Below are 21,096 nucleotides of genomic sequence, written 5' to 3'. Positions count from 1 at the left end.
TGAGTCTTTGTTTCCTTCAAGTCTGAATTAATAAACAATTTCAAATGTGTGAAAAGGGAGTTCCTGAAACAGGGCTTCCTCTCACTGATGAGCAGAAAAGATTTTAGAAATTTCATAGTTCAGTCAAAATGTACTACATGGCATCTGTGAAGTAGGGTGTGGGAGTTTCTCAGGATACAGAACTGAAATCAGTTGCAAATCATGATAAAATCATATCTACTTGAGAGTTCAGTAAATGATGTAACGAAACACTATTGTAGCTGCTGGGAAAACTGAAATTGAATGCTGGCTAGGAAAGTGAAAATACAGCCCAAGAACTTGTTTTGCAACAGAAAAAGCAAACACTTGCAGTATGGGTGATTTACAAAATGAGACCAGTGGGAAGATAGAAGCGTCAGAATGCTTTAAGTATTAACCAAAGTATGGTTGAAATGTCTGGTTGGCTAAGGATGCGAAGCTGTGAGTTGGGATTGCAATTGAAATGCAATTTGGAAACAAGGCACATCAGAAGATGCTAAGGGATTATATATATAGTATTGGTGACTAATAGCCATCCCAAATACACTAGTTTGAAATGATGAGTATTTTCTGTTTTCTGTAAGTCAGAAGTGTGAGGATGGCATTGGTGTTACTGGGCTGAAGCTAAGCAGTCAGCTGGACTACACATCTTCTGTCTTTTGAGCTTCTCTTCCAAAATTCACTGGTGGCTAAAAGTGGTTTTGTTTGTTTTGTTTTGTTTTTGTGTTTGTTTTGAGTGTTTAGGATTGAGGTCATCATTTGCCTGAGCTGGTTGCTGTGATTCTGTTTCATTTAATAGACTTCTCTTAAGTTCTTCAAGCCAGTGATGGTCTATCAAACTTCCTTCACGTTTCAAATTTCTTATTTCTTCTGCAAGCAATCAGGAAAAAAAAACCCTTAGCCTTTATGTATTTTTTAAATTTTAGAGATAGGGTGACACAGATACATACACCGAAAGCTCCAGTCCTTGATTCATCTTCCAGATATGCCTGCAACGTCTGTGGCTGAGCCAGCGCCGAAGCTGGGAGCCAGAACCTTAGGCCAGGTCTACCCTATTGCCCGCAAGAACACAGTGGCTTGAACTGTCTCTGCTGCCCTCTGTGCCTGCATTGACAGAAAGCTGGAGTTACAAGCCAAAACAATATTGAATACAGGTACTCTGATGATGGGTTGTAGGTGTCTTAATCAGTCTTTTAATTGCTAGACTAAAAACAGACCGTGAGAGCTCAGCTTTTAAGGAGCTTGTGTGATTAGGCCAGGCCCACATGTGTAATCTCTGTTCTGATTAACACAAACTCAGCTAATTAGTGGCTTTAATTACATTAACAAAATTCCCTTTGCAGTATAATGTAACAATCACATGTCTGTCCCATTATATTCACAGTGTCTTTGAGGATTATCCTAGGATTTTTCCTGTGAATGCATAGGATAAACACTTCATCTAATTTTGGGGTTGGAATGGAAAAGGGTAGATCAAACAAAGAAAAGTCGAAGCCAATGGTGTCTAAACAGAATTGGAAAGCTTATAGAAATCAGATGAAGGAGGGGCAATTGAAGATGACAAGAATCCAAGCCCATTGTGACAGGGGTGATCAGTCAGTGTGCTTTTTGTTTCTGATGCTCCCTTTTCACACTGAAACTTTTTATTTTGTGGATTTTTGTTCGTGACATTTTCCTCAGTACTATAAACCATCCATTTATTTCAGGTGCCAGCTAAGATAACCTTGACTTACAGCTTCAGGGAAAGGATAGGTCAATATTCAGCTTTTTCTGTTCCGTGGAAGACTTTAGAAACCCATGGAAGAGTGAATAGATAAAAAGCAAATAGTTTTTTCAGTCTCAAAAGTGAAAACTCTGACTCACAGAATCTTGAAACAGAAGATAAAGAATCTTTTAGAAACCAGATTTTTCAAATGAAAAAGGGATAAATTCTCCCTGAGATAAGAGAACTGATAAGAAGAGCAGTTAGAAAGTGATGGTGGGGGGGGGGGGGGAGTGATGTGTCAGGGAAAGGGTTATGTGCTTTGTGCTGAGTACTTCCTCAGTAAGGACAATGGATTGACCTGCAGAGGTGAAAAGAGCTTTCACTCTCCTCTTTATAGATGCAATAATAGAGTCTACTGAAACAAACTTGTACTAAACAAATTACTTGGAGAAAGGGCATACAAATTTATTATGTGTAAAGGGGCACTACAAGAGCAACAAGTAAGTGTTAAGCAATTCAAACTAGAAGCTTCATAGGGAAAAGATAAGTAAACTATGTTGGAAAACATTTTTCTTTAAAAATATTTCTTTGCTTATTTGAAAGGCAGAGAGAGATGGAGAGGTAGTCAAGACAGAGGGGTAGTCAGAAGGTTTTCCATCTGCTGATTCATTCCACACATGACCATAAAAACCAGGAATGAGCCAGGTGGAATACAGAATTAGGCACTGCACCCTGGTCTCCCACGTGGGTGGCAGGAACCAAAGCAGTTAGGCCATCTTCTACAGCCTCAAGAGGCATTAGCAGGAAGCTGTGTTGGAAGCAGGGCAGTCAGGACTTGAAGTAGAACTACAAAAAGTTATTTCAATCTCAAAAGTGCCATGACTGAGTTTAACATGAGACAACCTGCTGTGCCACAAACAAATAATTTTTAGGGGAGTTGATTTGATTCAGACCATACAATATTCTGAGATAAAGTCCCTTCAGATTCTGGGCTTGATGTCAGCTCTAATCCTCCTTGCTGCCATTTTTATCAACTTCTATTGATGGGACACCTGGGAAGGAGCTTGATAAAAATTTGACATTTTCTGCAGATTCCATGCTTTAAGATAGGTAGCCTTTCTTGCTTTTGCTGTTTCTCAGGTACTCTCGACATGAAGTCCATAGTGATGTGTCTTTAGAAAGCATTTTCTGAGCCCTAACACATCATAAAGAATGAGAGGTCTCAGAACAGAGAAGGCTGAGTCCTGTTTTTCTGGGTGGAATCTTGGGAATCATCCATCGTAGTAGAGTTAGAATGTGCTTGGGAGGGTTGGCTGTGCTGCTGAATAGACAGAGAGGCCCAAAATGGCCTCATTCAGTTTTCTGTCACCCCTGAGAGGCTGAGCATATGAACCAACATATGACCTGACCAGACTTAATAGGCAAGACAGATAGAAGATGCTGGCTTAATATATAGCAGCATTAGAACCCATATGAGAACTCAAGCTCCAAAGCAAATATAAGCTGTTAACATTGCTAATGATGGTTCAGTGTGAGTGGGAAGATGTACACTTCAGACTGATGGTAAGGCTCCCCTTGCCAGTACATCAACCTAAGCGTTCTGTGAGCCTCCCTGACCCTTAGATGCAATGCACGGAGACAAATGAAGCTAAAACCCAGGATTGAGTGAAAAAAAACTCTGATCTGAATATAAAAACCTAATGTGACTATGATTCAATTATCATTCTGTTGGAAAAGGGGCTTGAGCTACAATCACATACAATTACACGGAAGAGTCACATTCCTACATATTTGTGGTCTGGGTTATTTGTGTCTACTGCATAATTTGGAAACGGGCAGAATGACTGTCACTGAGGAAGCTAGAGGTGGAGGGACCACAGCTGGTTTTTTTTTAAAAAGGTTTATTTTTTAATTGAAAAGTCAGATTTACAGAGTGAAGGAGAGACACAGAGAAAGATCTTCTCTCTGTTCGTTTACTCCCCAAGTACTGCATCAGCCAGAGCTGATTTGATCTGAAGCCAGAAGCCAGGAATTTCTTCCGGGTGTCCTACATGGGTGCAGGACCCCAAGGCATTGGGCTGTCCTCAGCTGCTTTCCCAGGCCACAAGCAGGGAGCTGGAAGGGAAGCAGAGCAGCAGGGACAGGAACTGGCATCCATATGGGATCCTGGTACATTCAAGGTGAGGACTTTAGTGATTAGGCTACTGTGCCAGGCTTTACGGCTGGGTTTTAAGCCTTGAAGCGTGGCTTGAAACATGTACAGTGGCTTGGTAGGAGGCAGGGGAGACGAGAAATGAATACAGAGCATGAGCAATTGAGGAGAGGTAGAAATGCAGACAATGAGAAGATGGAGCCTGGATGGAGAACAGAATACACTCAAAGGAACACATGGGAAGTGGAGCTAAGTTATTTAGGGCTTTGATGGGACAGGGAGAGATGCTGAATGATTTTGTAACATCTTAATAATGAGGTGAAAGCAAAACAGTGTCTAATGAGTGCTTTCTTGAGCTAAGTTGTTTAAAAGTGATGCAAAAATACTTCAACTTACATCTAAAATACATCTAAAATAATAATAAGAATTAAAAAGGCAAAAGAATATTTCAAAAATTCCATGGGATTCCAAGAGATTAGCTAATTTTTACATGGAAATTTTTTTTATATTTGTGCATGATTTCCTTATCTGCGTTTCTCATAAACCTCTTAGAGATCCCACATATACAAGGACTTAACACTTTTGTAGTAGATTAAATTTCTATTGCAATTCCAATTCCCATGAACTTTTGGAAGACCTTCTTGAAGTATACTATAGATCATTTATTTGTAATAATCTCAAGATATCAGTGATTTGCATTTTACAGATTGACAATACTGAGGCTCAAAGATGTTAGATTTCTTACAAGTCTTGAATTGTGTGACATTTTGGCTAATGTTGGTTAATACACAGCAGTGACCTCACAAGTTTATAATTTACCCCGCCATGTAGTAGGCAATTTTACTTATGTTTGTGTAAACATACTCTATGATGTTTGGAAAATGTTAGAATAAGGTAATGACACATTTTTGTCGCAACACAAATTATTAAGGGACTCATAACCATACTCTAACAGCTCCAGGATGGTGGGACAGGAAGGGAAGCCCTTGTGCTTGGCTTCCAAACCCACGGTCATCCTTCTGCACCCCAGGGTCCTCCTACCATAGATTGCTGAACAACGAAGAGGCCTGACCAACCAAGATTTTTGAAATATATTTGAATTGTGATGATGGATGGGAGAGAGAAGAGGTTGGTTAGCAGGAATAGGAATGTTAATCTGAAGAATAAGTGAGATGTGCTGGATAAGGGAGATGGTGATAGAAAAAGAGGAAGGATATTATCCAAGAAACATTTTGAAGGAAGAAGCTGTATATGATGTTTTGGATAGATAAGTTCTTCTTTTTTTTTTTTAAGTCTAAATGATTTCCTTCCTTCAGTTCTAACCATTTCAACTGCATTTTCCATAAACCTGGAGCCATTTAAAACATCATGAAACATTAAAAAGGATAGCCCAAGGCAGGTTTATTCAAGGACACCTTTCTCATAATTAGTTTCCAGAAGGTATGAGCTCTACCTGCAGTGACTCAAAGAATGAATTTAACTTTCTTCAGGCTTGTTGATGGTAAAATTCACTTCACTGTTGTAGCTTGCCACACCTCCCGAGCCACACAGCCTATTCCTTTGTACCATATGGGGAAAGAACAATGGAAGCACAGTCCTTAGGAGTGTCTGAAATTAATATGATTCTATGCCCGCATTCTCATGGAATTTCTGGTAGCAAGACGTGTGGAACTTTGCTATCAGCAGTCTGCCACAAATAGCTGGTGCTTGTTTCTAGGACGGGTTTGTAATCCCAGAAACCTTCAGTGTTTCATGAGGAGGAGTCAAGTTGATTTTCCTAGGGTTTTGCTCTCACTGGCAGGTACATTGACAACGGCCCAGGTTCTGGATGTTAGCACTTCATATTAATTGGATGCAAGCATTAAAAACAGATGCTTTTGGGCTTAAGAAAAAAAATTGAAGGTGTTGGAAGATTCCACGGAACTGATGAATGGTCAGAAGCTGATGCAATTGGGCAGCTTTAGGATCTCAGCAGCAGGACCTGTTGAACCTCTCCCGAGTCCTGACTCTCCGCTCCCGTTTTGCAGTCTCAAACTTGCTACACAGTTTGGTTGGCCTGGTTAGATGTGCCTCTCCTCCAATCCAGCTGCCTGGGTGTCACAGACCATTTTCTAGAAAGAACACTCAGCCTGAGCCGAGGAAGCATCCTATAAGGTGCCTACAATAATGAACTTGAAATAGGATGGATCTCAGTTAAATTACAGCTGTTGATTTGACTTTTTAAGTAATTATTTATTGGGAGTCTACTGTATTGCAGACATGTTCCATACTTAAAGATGTTCAGTAAATATGGGTTCCCCATTTCTAGAGAAATGGAACATGGAATATACAGACATTCCATGTTGTGTCTGGGATTTTGTCAGTCAAGTTCATCAATGAAGGAAGGATTTATAAGCATATACCCTAAACCTATTACTTCTTTTAAGAATTAAGGAAAATGATGGAGAACCCCATATGGTGAGGAGAGATAGTTAGGGCAATATAAGGCCAAGTCAACTAGTAGACTTCAAGACTGGAGCTACATATTGAGTTTGTTCAATTTTTCAGAAAAATAAATAGTAATATAGTTGAAAGCTTATAATTTGCATTATTGAATCCAACTGTTTCTAGGCGTTTATCCAAGGAAAACAATCTGATAAGGGTAGAAAAATGATTTTAATTTTCTCACATGTAGTATTTGTGAAAAATCTGAATGCCTAACATTGAGATTAGTAGGTAAGGAAGTTTTTCAAGATGTAGCAGACCACCCCATCATGAATATCATATTGTAAAAGATGACTTAATGATACGAAAAGGTGGCAAGTGATGAAAAGAGCCTGAAAACTGTATTCTTTACATTTTTGTTGAAAATATGAGGAAACACACATACATGGCAGTATTTGGAGATTGTAATGCTTGCCTGTATATAGTTATAGCATAGAAGTTTATATCACTTTGTGTTACTTGTTTTTATTTTCAGATTTTATACAACAAAACATTTTTGTAATGGGAAAATAAAGCAAGTTAATATAAAAAAAAATCTCAGTGATGTCATTCTGCTCTGGGAAAACTATGCCAGCATAAAACCCCCCATGGTGCTTGGCCTGCTGCTTGCATTAACCTGCTTTGCCATTGTCGGGATCTATAGGGAAAAGCTGACCTTGTTTTTGTTCACCCATTCATGGCAAAAGGAGGTCAAATAGTTGTTGGTCCTAGGCCATCATCAGAGCATTTCCCTTTGGGAAGTAACTTGGGGGCACGGATAGGCAGTATGAGAGGAGGCTTGTGAAGGATCCCGGGATAGACACATGGTGACAGGACAGTGCTGGAACCTGCGGAGGCACAGGGTTCTGCATCCTCCCTTTTCCACATGTAGTTCGGCAATCAACAGGAAATGTAATGAATGACTCAGTCCTCCCCATACTTTACACTAGGTGTGTTCTGCTTGAACAGCAAAAGCAGAGTGACAGCTCTCGTTTGCTGCTTCTGTTGGGCTGCTTGAACTTTATCTTACAAAGTTTCTGAAGGAAAGAAAATGATGGACATCCTTAGATTTTCCATTAAGTGGGTATCTTTAAAAACACCTCTTTTTTACTTCTTTTGGAATAATAAGAAACTGCTGTTAGCTCTTGCTAGGCTTCATGTAGGGAGAAATGACTGTTGCCTCTCTAAGCCCATGCTCAGGCAACTTCTGCGCTGATATCTTCTCTCAATGCATGAGAGGCTTTCCCCAGTCACGTGTTACACGGGGAAAAGCCACCATTATGTTTTGAGTGTCAGTTTCTGACAGCATCTCTTTTGTCTTCTTCATCTGTAAAATAGAAGTCATAGTACCTCCTTTGGTATTTGGAAGTTCTGCCCATGAATGTAAAATATTAGCATAGTTTTATACATTAGAAAGCAGTAAGATACGGTAATGCCATTGTCCATTAGTACTGTATGTTGTAGTCTTGAAAAATCCAACGGAAGGTGGCATATGTAATAGAGGAATATATTGGTTGACTTATTTGGAAAGATCAGAGGTAGCAATAGCTTCAGGTGTGATTTGAATTATCTTCTTAACCATGGCACTTAGGAATTTTCTCTTGACTTCTCTCATGCAATGCATTCTTTCCCAGCAGCACCCTGCTTTCCTTGCAGCCTGTCTCTCCTGTTTTGCCTATGTGTGCTAGTTCTAGATTACAGAGCACCACTTAACACTACATAGGGGAAAACCAAAAGTCTGTCTGGTATTTCTAGGTGAGGAACAGTTTTCCTTTACTTGAGGCTGTGGGCACATTTTTTAAATGAGTGTCAGGTTCCCACTCAACAATGTGACCTGCAGAGTGGGGTGCCTTACTCTGCGTGCGTCAGTCAGGCTGTGTCCCTGGAGTTGAATTCTACCCGAGCCACACAGCTGAGCATGGAGAAGAGGCGTTTTCATAAAGGAAATCTGATTATAAAGGAAATGACACTCCTAGAAGGACAGGGAAATGTTAAACTGAAAACAACAGATGTTATCACTGTGGTTTTAATTTGCATTTTACTGATAAATAATGATGGTGAGCAATTTTCATATGCTTATTGGCACTTCCTCTTTTGTGAAGTGACTGTTCAATTCTTTTGCTCATTTTTAAAAATTTTGTTGCCTTTTTCCCCCTTATTGACTTGTAGTCCTTTTTGTGTCCTTGATGTGAACATTCTGCCAGTGATATGTGTCGCAAATATCTTCTCCCATCTGTGGCTTGCCTTCTCACTCTCTTAATGGAATCTGTTGAACGAAATTTTTAAATTCGAATAAAGCCCAATTCATCAGTGTTATCAGTATGAGCAATACTTTTAATGTCTTCGTTTAATTCATTTCTAAAATTATTTTCTTACATTTGTTGCTTATTTTGCCATTCACATTTAGGTTTGCTGTCCATCTGGAATGAAATTTTACATATGAATTCACTTTGGCCTGGAGTTTTTCTTTTTCTTTTCTTTTTTTTTTTTTTTTTTATATTTATAAGTTACAAATTAAATATCTGGAAAAATCACTATTTTTGACTCATTTTTCCCCTAGATCACTTTAAAATATTGGTGGTGGTGGTGGTGGTAGCACAACAATTTAAAGTACAGCTTGTGATGCTGTCATCCGGTATTGGCGTAACAATTTGAGTCCTGGGTACTTGGTTTCTTCTTCAGCTTTTTCTAATGAGTCTGGGAAGACAACAGAAGATGGCCCAAGTACTTGGGCCAGTGCCACTACTGTGGGAGTCCCTGTTGGAATTCTTGACTCACAGCTTCCCCAGTTAAAGACCTGGCTGTTGAGGACATTTGTGGGTCAAACCAGTGTGGCTCTCTCTTTCCCTCCTTTGCTCTCTTTTGTCTGCATTTCAAATAGAAGAATATTTTTTAAAAAAAGGTTTCTAAAAATGAACACAGTCAATTCTTAGCTTGCAAATAGTGAAAAAAAAAAAAAAGGTGATGGTTAGATTTAGGCCATAGTTGGTTTTCTCCTGTACTATGGCGTCTGCAGTATTACAATCTCTTGCATTCCCAGTTTGAGAATTGTTGTTTTAAAAATTTTTACTGATCGGGCCCGGCGGTGTGGCCTGGCGGCTAGAGTCCTAGCCTTGAACGCCCCGGGATCCCATATGGGCGCCAGTTCTAATCCCGGCAGCTCCACTTCCCATCCAGCTCCCTGCTTGTGGCCTGGGAAAGCAGTCGAGGACGGCCTAATGCCTTGGGACCCTGCACCCGCGTGGGAGACCCGGAAGAGGTTCCTGGTTCCTGGCATCGGATTGGCGCGCACCGGCCGTTGCGGCTCACTTGGGGAGTGAACCATCGGATGGAAGATCTTCCTCTCTGTCTCTCCTCCTCTCTGTATATCTGACTTTATAATAAAATAAATAAATCTTTAAAAAAAAATTTACTGATCTTTTTTTCCAGAGTTTTCCATTTAAAAAAATCTTTCATTTCTTCCAAATTATTTGTTTTCTCATGTTGAATTCCATCGCTGACTCATGGATTACATGGTGGCATCATTTTACCCATGAGACTTTTGTGTTTTCCTTATGTCATCCATGTGTTGGTTAGTAAGTGGTGCATTTTTTCATGGTGCTATAATTTTGTTGTTTTTGTTGTTCTAATTCATACTGGTTGTTGACCTTATTTGGTGGCTTCTCATTTATGGGAATATATAGTGATAGAGTAATAGAGACTACCATATTCAGGTGTGGGGATACAATGCAATATGCATCCTTGCTTCCAGATCAAAGATGGACTCCCAATGAAACTGTTGAAAATGTGTAGGGCAATGCGATGCTGGACTGTCTGACATTGTCTGTACCAGCAGTGTTGGGCACATTTAAATAACAGAATGATGAAATTATGACTCCTTATGAAGGACTATATTATTGTAGCAACATGGGGAGTTTAGGATGGAATCCCAGTATATATGAAATTGTGCCATAAAATTAAAAAAATTCAAAGTAAAAATTTAACAAAACAAGTCTTTAAAAAGATTTATCTGAAAGTCAAGCTTACAGAGAGAAAGGGAAAGACAAAGAGGGAGAGACGAAGAGAAATCATCCATCCACGGGTTCACTCCCCACATGGCTGCAACAGATAGCATTGGGCCTGATCAAAACCAGGAACAAGGCGTTACATCTGGGTCTCCTGAGTGCAGGGGCCCAACCTGCTCTTTTCCCAAGTCATTAGCAGGGAGCTGCAGTAGAAGTGGAGCAGCAGACATCAACAGATGCTGTATAGGATACCAGGGTTTCAGGGACATTCCACATTGTGATACACCACAATGTCAGCCCCTAAAATTGTTTTTAAGGAGCAGTTTTTGGCTTTACTGCTTTTCCATAGAATATACATGGCAGTGTGTTGTATATAAATATGCATTTTCTGTTTCATTACTTTATGTTTATTCCTTCTGCTTTGTGTTTTGTTGTTGTTTGTTTCTTATGGTAGGTTCTCTGGTCATTAATGTTAAGTCCCTTCTTTTTATTTTCCTAATTTTCAAAATTTATTTTGGGAGTCAAAAGAGAGTGGGGTTAAGTTCCTGCATTTGTTGGTCGAATCTCTAAATGCTTGTAATAACCTGATTTGGGCCAGGCCAAAAATAGGATCTGGCATTCTATCAAGATCTTCCTTCTTGGAAACAGGGAGCCAAGTTTGTAAGCCATCGCCTTCACATTGCGGAGTGCTAATTAGCAGCAAGTTGGAACTGCTATTGGAGCCAGGACTTGAGTTCTCGGGGATTCCCCAACAGGATGCAGGCAATTACCTGGGATTTTAAACACTGAGCCAAATTTCTACCCCACTTTTTTTTTTTTTTTTAGATTTATAAAAATGTTCTCTTTAATCAAGGCTTTTAAGGTGGAGCAGATTTCTCACATAAAATAGAAGTTTGCAATACATCGCAACATTAAAAAAATCAAGTCCTCATATGTACAACATCTGGCAGAAAATGAAAACAGAAACAGTGAGGTTACAGGATCCCGGTGACACCAGGGTCTTCCTCTCGGAGGCCCACTCCATCCGCCTGGCATGCTCTGCAGGACCACGCGTGGCTGTGGCTCACAGAGTACTCCTCTGGCTGGTGAGGCGAAGCCAAGCAGCAAGCACCACATTCCCACAGTGTACTGAACATCCTTTAAATACCCAAGTGAGGAACAGGAAGGCGATGTAATGTTATCAGAAGGGTGTTAGGAACGAAGGGCAGCTGTTGGAGCCCAGGGCTGCCAAGTGGCTCCCAGCTTCATTTGTCTGGTTTCTTCGACAGTGGCCTCCGGAACAGCAAGATATGGGGCTCTGGTTCATGGATCATATAATGGACCCATCCCTGACTCTGCTGCACGCCCAGATTCCTCCAGTCAGACTCAGACATCAGATGGGTTTTGGGGACCAGCTTGGCTATGTCCTTGGGCAGCATGACATGCCGGTATTCGAACTTCTCGTCGTCATATTTATCCGAATAATAAATCTGTTTGTGCGATATAACTTGGCCTGAGGGCCAGCAGCCCCGCGCGTCCAGCCTCTCAACTCCCGACAGCACGCGCTCCCACCCTCTTTGGCCTCACTTTCAAACACACCGCCCCTACCCCACTTTTTTTAATAAGAATTTCAGTCTATATGTTCCCCCTATAAAATATTACTTTTGATGTACCCCCACATTTGGTTATATTATGAATTTTCATTTTTTTCAGTTCACAATATTTTGAATTTCAGCTTGTGCTTTTTTCATACAACTAAGTGTTATTTAGAAGTGTGTGGCTTAGCTTCCACACATTTGATCCTTTCCCTTACTAGTGTTTAATTCATTTCAATTATGTTAAAAATATACTTCATAAAAGTTCAAAATTTTAAACCTGCCTAAACATTTTATGGCATGTAATAGTCTATTTTGCTTAACGTTTCTTCTGTAGTTGAAAATGTTTATTTTAAGTTTGTTGGGTTAGATATACGTTAGTTTCAGTTGGTTGAACCATTCTGTTTCTTCACTGAATTTTTGTTTCCTTTATCTGTTAGTGACTTATGAGTAGTATTAATTTCCACTGTAATTGTGGATTGTTTGGGCCTATCAGTGTATGCTTTTTAAATATTTTTTACAAAAAACTTTATTGGAAAGTCAGATATACAGAGAGGATGAGAGACAGAGAGGAAGATCTTCCATCTGATGATTCACTCCCCAAGTGACTGCAATGGCCGGTGCTGCGCCGATCCAAAGTCAGGAGCCAGCAACCTTTTCCAGGTCTCCCACACAGGTGCAGGGTCCCAAGGCTTTGGGCCATCCTTGACTGCTTTCTCAGGCCTCAAGCAGGGAGCTGGATGGGAAGTGGGGCTGCCGGGATTAGAACCAGTGCCAATATTGGATCTTAGTGTGTACAAGGGAAGGACTTTAGCCACTAGGCCACTGCGTCTGGCCCAGTGTATGCCTTTTGTGTTTTGAATTTGTTATTTATTAAGTATGTCACTGTGCCTTTAATCAGTAAAAAATGCCCCCTTTTCTTTCTGGACATATATGTAGAAGAAACAAAAGCCATGACTCAAGTATTTGTTCACCCACGTGCATGGCAGCTTTGTTCTCAAACATGAAAGGATGAAAGCAACCCAGATGTGATTTGACTGAGGAGCAGAGAAACAAAATGTGGTATATTTATGCAGTGGGATGAATAAGTCTTGGGAAAACACAAATTGTGACATATGCTAAACATAAATGACTTTTGAGGCTATTATATTAACTGAAATAGGCCAACAACAAAAAGACAAATACTCTATGATTGCAGTTACGTGAGGAAACATCAAACTCAAACAGAAATATGACATGGTAGCTTTCCAGAGCCTGAGGGCAGAAGGGAATGAAGAGTCAGTGTTTCATAGATACAGCTCTTCAGTTGAGGATGATGGAAGGGTACTGCAGATAGATGGCATTGATAGTGGCACCAAAATGTCACAGTGCATGCCATCGAACTGTTCATGTGCAGATTGTTAACACAATAAATTTCCTGGTTTTATAGTTCACCACCACATATAAAATGTAGGAACCATACAAAAAGAATATTTAATTTGCTTCTACTGTCATACTTTTGTCCTGCATTTTGTTTGTACGTCTGATGTAAATTCTATAAAAAGAATGTTTTTACTTAGACTTTACTAAACACTGAGGCAAAATATAGTTTGGTTGTATCTACCTGCACATTGGCCATGCTTTGCTTTGTTGTATGCTCTGAATTCCTGTTTGAATGATTTGTTTTTACTTTGCATTCTTGCCTTTAGTTTTTCTTGTAGTATAGATATACTGGCAATAGGCTGTTTTAGCTTTATTTGAATATTTCCTTTCAGCCATTTACGGAAGGATATGTTACATAACATGAGATTCTAGAAGCTATTCCACTTTTTTCCTCTTAACTATTTCAGATTAAAGGCAGCTGTTGTTATTAACATTGTTCCTCTCCACGTATAAGATATTTTATGGGGCTCGGTGGAAGATTTTCTCTTCATTTTTGGTTCACCTGTGGCCGTCGTATATCATGTGGTTTTCTTCATACTGAGCTTACTTAAAATTTACCAGTTTGGGCCCGGCAGCGTGGCCTAGCAGCTAATGTCCTCGCCTTGAAAGCCTCGGGATCCCATATGGGCGCCGGTTCTAATCCCGGCAGCTCCACTTCCCATCCAGCTCCCTGCTTGTGGCCTGGGAAAGCAGTCGAGGACGGCCCAAAGCTTTGGGACCCTGCACCCGCGTGGGAGACCCGGAAGAGGTTCCTGGTTCCCGGCTTTGGATCGGCGCAGCACCGGCCCGTTGCGGCTCACTTGGGGAGTGAACCATCGGATGGAAGATCTTCCTCTCTGTCTCTCCTCCTCTCTGTATATCCGGCTTTCCAGTAATAATAACAAAATCTTTAAAAAAAATTTACCAATTTTATTTATTTTTTATGAGTGGATCTTAGTAATGTTTCTAAGCATAATTCCTTCAGATAACTTTTTTAACCCTATTTTGTTTTGCCTCTCCTGCAGATTTCACTTGCATTTGTGTTAGATCACTTCATTTTACCACAACTTTAATTGAGGCTATGTTAGCTAAAAACAAAACAAAAAACAAAAACAAAACAAAACCAATCTGTTTGTCAGCATGCAAGTGTATTTTAAATTACTTCCAAGGTTTTCTACATAGTCTAATTTTATGTTGTGGCATAGCCAGTTAGGCCTCCGTCTGTGATTCTGGTACCCCATAGTCCAGTCCTGAATGCTGAACTTTTGATGCAGCTCCCTGCTGATGTGTCTGGGAAAGCAGTGGAAGATAGTTCAAGTGCTTGAACCCCTGTTCCCATTAAGGAGACCCAAAATAGGCTCTGGGCTTCTGGCTTTGGCCAAGGCTAGCACAGGCTGTAGTGGCCATTTAGGTAGTGAACCCCTCATTGGAAACTCTGTGTGTCTCTCCTTCTTTCTCTGCAACTATGCCTTTCAAATGGTAATACAAAAAATAAAAGATCAGGTTCATGATGTGAGCAGAAGGGACCAAGTCAACAACAACAACAACAAAAATTTGTTGATTTTCATTTTGAAAGGTAAAATTTTCATTTTGAGACTCTGTTTTATAGTAGTTTCCTTTGTTTATAATTTCAGCTGTAAATCACAATCCCTGGAATTTAACTACTTGCATAGAATTATTTAAAAGGGATTTTTCCAGGTATAGGAATCCCTCCTTCACCTCCCCTTTCACCCCTTATCATTTTCCCTCCCACCATTTCCCCCCATTTTATTACAGTAACATAGTCCTTTAGTAATAGTTACAAGTTTGACAGTTGGATATTTAAGTGTGTCATGGCAATGTAGGTGTAGCAAATGGTAGAAAATCTAGTATCAGATTGTCAAGGTACATTCAACTGTTTCATTGGGAGTCCTCCTTTTATTTAGCAGTAGTGATGCATACTGCAATGTAACTTCACTTCCTAGTATTACATATAATTCTAATAACCAATTAAAATTTCTTGTCTGCTCATTTCAATATCGTGGTTATCTTTGGTTACTTTTCCTTTGACTTTAATTTCTCTTGATTATGGATCACTTTCTATGTATAATATTTTTACTATGTACTATAATAAAATTTGTAAAACTTTGTTACTGTAATATTGAAAGAAGTCTGGATTATGTTCTACTTCCTAAATAATACTGAATTTTGTAGTTGCAAACAAATTATCGAAGAAATCTCTTGGTTCTGTAAATTTTTAATTTTAGACTCTTAAGAGTGAGCTAATCTATTGTTTTTCTAAAATGTTTTTATAACAAGAAATTACAGAAGTTTTATTTTATTCATTTAACCAAGTTATTATGAATATTGCATCATTTCACAATAGGCATATTTGGAATTGTGTGTAGTATAGTAAGCACTTTACCTTATACCTTGTATATATTACTTTGTATATTTATATTTCTCTTGATATTCTTGCTAGATTTTTAAAAATTCTTCATGTACTGTCTTGTAGGTGTAGGGTTTTCCCCCTCCGCCTCGTCTTCCTCCCTCCTCATTCTCCTCACCTCACTACCTTACCCTATAGTATAATAGTATAGTCCTTTAGCAACAATCACAAGTCCAGTATTCTGATATTTAATTGTATCATGGCATTGTAGGTATCATATTGTCAAGGTACATTTAACAGTTTCATTGGGTATTCTTTTATTCAGGAGTAGAATTGCATACTGCAATGTGTCTTTACTTCACATTGTGCTTGTCTCCATTATAGAATAAATATATATATACATGTTCACATAAATATCTGCTTTGTATTTTGCGTGAATATTGCCTTATATAAGAGAGAACATATGATATTGGGTTATTTATTTTTGATTGGCTTATTTCACTGTGTGTAATGACCTCCAGTTGGTTGCTTTTTGTTATAAATGGTAGAATTTAAATCTTTTTAATGGCTGAGTAGTATTCCATGGGGTAAACATACCATAGTTTCTTTATCTACTCCTTTTGACAGACATTTAGGTGGTTTCTTAGTCTTTGCTTTTGTGGATTGTGCAGATTTTATTTCCTTTGGATATATTCCCAAAAGTGGGATAGCTAGATCATATGATAGATCAATTTTCAGTTCTCTGAGCACGTTCCATACTGACTTGTATAGTGGTTGTACTAGCCTACACTCCCAGTAACAGTGAAGAAAGATATCTTTCTTCCCACATCCACACCAGCAGATGTTAGTAGAGTTCTGAATGTTGGCCAGTCTCACTGGAGTTAAGTGGAACCTCAGTGTGGTTTTTGTTTGTACTTTCCTCACAGCTAAGAAGCCTGAGACTTATTCTGTAGTCTAATAGCCATTTAAATCTGTTCCTTTGAAAAATGCCTGCTTATTTCCTTCATCTGTTTTTTTTTTCACAGTTATTTATTTTGCTGTCATTTAGTTTCTGAAGGGCATTATAAACCTTGGATATTCATTCCGTATGTGTCTTGTAGGGTGCAAAGAGTTTTGCCCATTCTGTTGATTGCTTCTTTACTTTGTTGATCATTTTCTATGCTGTAAAAAAATTTTTTTTAAATTTTTATTGGAAAGTCAGATATACATAGAATAGGAGAGACAGGAAAATCTCCCGTCTGTTGATTCACTCCCCAAGTGGCTGCAACAGCCAGAGATGCGCCTATACGAAACCAGGAGCCCGGAGCCTCTTCCAGGTCTCCCACATGGTACAGGATGCCAAGACTTTGGGCCATGCTTGACTGCTCTCCCACTCCACAAGCAGGGAGCTGGATGGGAAGTGGGGCCACCAGGATTAGAATCGGTGCTGATATGGGATCCTGGCATGTGCAAGGCAAGGACTTTAGCTGCTAGGCTACCACCCAAGGCCCCAAAATCTATTTTTAAGTATGGATTAACATGAACTAGCTGTACATTTGTATGTGGCATAGTTAATATTTTAATATGCATATATAGTGTAGATCAGTCATTCTACATAATCATCTTCTTTACCATAGGGGTTAGCTACCATGCTCTTTGTGGAGTTCCAAAATCTATTATTGGACTCAAATTTAAGCACATATTTTACCACATCCCTTTCTCCCCATCCCCATTCATAGAAGCGCTTGTGTGTGCAGTCTCCCACGTGTGAGAGGAATTGTGGCATTTGTCTTCCTGTGTTTGCCTTGTTTCACTTGATATAATTTCCAGTTTCATCAATTTTGTTGCAAATGCCAGGATTCTTTTTTTTTTTTTTTGGGAGAATATCGGTTTTTTGTTGTACTTTTTGTCCTAAGGTATAACACTTACTCTGTCATGTGTAACAGATGGTAATTTGGGGCTTCCAAAATTCTTGTTTTGGGTGCCTGGAGAAGTTCTTATAATCTGGCTTGGTTAATTATGATAAGCACTTTGAGAAATTAAAGTGTCTCTATTCATTCATTTATTCATTTTGGGAATAAACAACCCAACCTTTAGCCAAGGTCTTGAAAGAAATCTCCACATGGTGTTCATAGGACTCTGATTTATGGAATTTCTAAAATTTCAGTTATTTGTCCCACCAAATCCAGTAATAGAAGGAATGATCTCTGATGTCTGTTTCCTTGACTCAAACAGATGCTGTCCACCGTGTCTCCATCACACAGTCTCACAACAATTGTTTGTTTTGTTCTAGAAATGACCTTGAGGCAGCCATTCTGGTGAATATGGATTTAACAAGGTTTCTTTTCTGTCAAGCACTTGCACTTGTTTTTATCATTGTCTAATGTGTGAGAGCATTTGTTTTATAAGTTTTATCCAGTTTTTTACTTGTTTACAGCAGAAGAATAAATATAATGCCAGTTATTTCATCCTGCCAAGAATTTACTGTTGTTACATAAATGAATAATAATAACTCCTCTGGTACTTAGAACTGGTTGTCAACACCATTTTCTTGTCTCACATATTTCATATAAATGTGAAAGTCATTAGGCTTTTATTTATATTTCAGTGGTTCTTAAATCTTATTTGAAAAGGATGTACCTTCTAAAAATAAAGATAAATTTAACTATGGGATATGGACTACAATCATTCACTTTGAGCAAGCACATAAGATTGTTGATACATTTGGTATTATTTACACCGTTTTCATGCTCTGTTAAATAATAAATCCTTTATCTGAGGGGACGAAGTCTGTAGCACTGATGGAGGAGGTTCATGTGGCCCAGACACAGTATTTCCTCAAGGTAATCAGTGCACCAAAGTGATGCAACATCTGCCTTAAAAACCTTAGCTGTGCTTGAGATGGAAAGTGTCATTAAAATTTTATTTCATATTTTGGAAGATTATTCTCCACTGTGGGGTTTATCCAGATATATTTTAAAACTGCTCTTAGAATCTTAGAACATTAGAACCCTGGACATACTTTAAAGGCGAGGTAGACTTCATTTTGTTTTTTGTGATAAGGATGAAAATATTGGCTCTTTGAAAGTCGCTGCATTCACAGTTTCTGCACTGCCTTCCACAAGACAGAGCTGGCTTCAGGTCCGGGTATAATTCTCTGTAACTTGATTTGGCAAGAGGGATTCATGAAGTTGTTAGATTAATTCTTACCTAGCTTCTATAGCAAATTGTACTTTAATGAAAGATAAATTTTATTGCATGCTTTAAGAGAAGTTCCTCTCCCTTATGTATGTAATTTTGGATCTCTCTTGTTTAAGATAATAACAACACTGAAGTTTGCCTCTATATGGTGTAGTGATTATAACAGAAATATGAATAAATATAGCTCACCATTGATCATCTCCAAGATGTTTTTCTAATTTTCTTGAATAATGAAAGAAGGATAGCCCTGGAAGTCATTAAATAGTACTCATAAAATAACACTGTATCCAAGGAGTCCCAGCTTGAATTATAGTCTTTTTATAGTTCGTTATTCATTAAGCACACAATTCTCTCAGTGGACAATAAATTCCTGAGAGATGACCAAAGAGATAGTAGTTTTCCATGGATGATTATATAAGTTATTTCTGATATGATTAACTGAACCATATCCTAATGCTTTCCCTTTTGCCAGAATGTGGGTACAGCAATTAAAGGTGATCTCTACTTAGTTATCATCACCAGCAGTTAAGCTTTACCGAAATAAGGTGTGGAATGTTTCTTATGTTTCAGGTGTTAGGTCAGGATGCTAAGGGCTGACACTGAGTCTAACTTATTATTGTGTCTCCTTTAGGTAGCTAATACTGCAGAAGCATTATTGCAAAGGAATAAATGAAAGCTCCTTCTCTAATGAGTCTTACTGGAGGAAAAAAGAGTAAAATAAATTGTTGATATTTTGGTACAACTTGAGAAATTTTCTGGTTTCATTCCATATATCTGATTGTTTTTTAAAATAAAAATAAATAGTACATAAGATGATACGTATTTGAGGTCTCCCATGCGATGTTTTTGTACATATATACATTGAAAAGATATGTTACCCTGACTGGATATCACACTAAATGTTTCTTTGTGTTAAAATTTCAAACTTCCAACTTACCATTTTTTAAAAATAGAGAAAAAATATATAATATATTAACCTGCTCTATAATTATCTCACTATATAATAAAACCCCATAATTAATCCTTAATCCTATCTAAATAGTACCCATTGAACAATCTTTCATCCTGTTTAGAGTATTACCCAGCCTCTGGTAACAACAATTACATTTGTAAATTCTGTGAGATTGTCTTTTGAAAATGCATATTTTAAATTATCGTATTTACATAAAGTAAACAGATTTCATGTATTTGACAATATAGGTTTAGGATCATATTGATTTGGTGATACTTTGCACCTTACCCTCCTTCCTGCCCATGTTCCCCACACATCCTACTGAGCCCTCTTTTCTTTTGATTTTTTTTTTAAATTTGAAGAGCACAGTTTCAGAGACAGAAAAAGCTTCTTTGATTTACTCCCCAAATGGTCACAGAGACCATACCTGAGCCAATTTGATGCTGGCATCTGGAGGTCTTTCCCATGGGTGCAGGGCCGAAGAAATGGAACCATCACCCCCTGCTGAATAGTAAGTAGAGCAGCTGGGATATGAACCATCAACCATATGGGCTGCTGGCACCACAGGTGGAGGCTTAGCTCACTCTGCTACATCACCATTCTCCCACCTCTTTTAATTATAATAGCACACATTCAGTTTACTTAAAAACCACAGGCTTAACACTCCATTAGATAAAGAATCAAACACAAGCAACTAAAAAAAAATCATTCTCTTCTTCAAGAGCATAGACAAAGGCTGTTAACACTAATTAAATATCAGTTCATATAGATTACATGTTTGTGCTGAGTGTTATCACAGATAAAGGAAAATACATGATGTCTTTTTGGGAATGACTTATTTTACTAAGCATAATAGCTTTGACTTTCACTTGCATACGTTTTGTTGCAAAATAGAGGATTTCATTCTTTTTCTTGGCTGAGTGGTATTCCCATAGTGTTTATACACTAAATTTTTTAAAATCCAGTAATCCATTGATGGACATCTGGATTGATTCTATGTCTTAGCTATTTTGAATTGATTTTCTCATTTTTGGTATCATCTTCTATTTCAATTTGCAATGCTTTGTAGTTTTCATCATAGGGATTCCTTACATGCTTGGTTAATTTTCTTACCATGTGTGATTTTTTGGGTAGTTATTGTGAATGGGACTGACTTTACAATTTCTTTCTCATTCATGAACTTGCGTATACAAAGGGTGTTTTTGAGAATTGATTTTAAATCCTGAAACTACCAATGAATTCCAATAATTTCTTCGAGTTTTTTGTTTTCTTTTGTTTT

General features: G+C 38.5%; 1 protein-coding gene across 1 annotated transcript; it reads right to left on the bottom strand.

Moving 5' to 3' along the window:
* Positions 1–11,168: 11,168 nt before the first annotated feature.
* On the bottom strand, positions 11,169–20,121 carry LOC101532858 (cyclin-dependent kinases regulatory subunit 1-like). The gene is made up of 2 exons (XM_058662318.1): positions 20,106–20,121; positions 11,169–11,903 (listed from the first exon to the last, which is right to left on the bottom strand). Exons 1-2 carry the CDS (start codon positions 20,119–20,121, stop codon positions 11,587–11,589), a joined length of 333 nt encoding a protein of 110 aa, XP_058518301.1. The 3' UTR covers positions 11,169–11,586.
* Between the last annotated feature and the right edge of the window lie 975 nt (positions 20,122–21,096).

This window comes from Ochotona princeps, chromosome 4 (assembly GCF_030435755.1).
Source record: "Ochotona princeps isolate mOchPri1 chromosome 4, mOchPri1.hap1, whole genome shotgun sequence".
In the NCBI taxonomy this organism is placed as follows: domain Eukaryota; kingdom Metazoa; phylum Chordata; class Mammalia; order Lagomorpha; family Ochotonidae; genus Ochotona; species Ochotona princeps.
The sequence above is the reverse complement of the archived record's forward strand: the minus strand, read 5'-3'. Positions and strand labels throughout refer to the sequence as shown.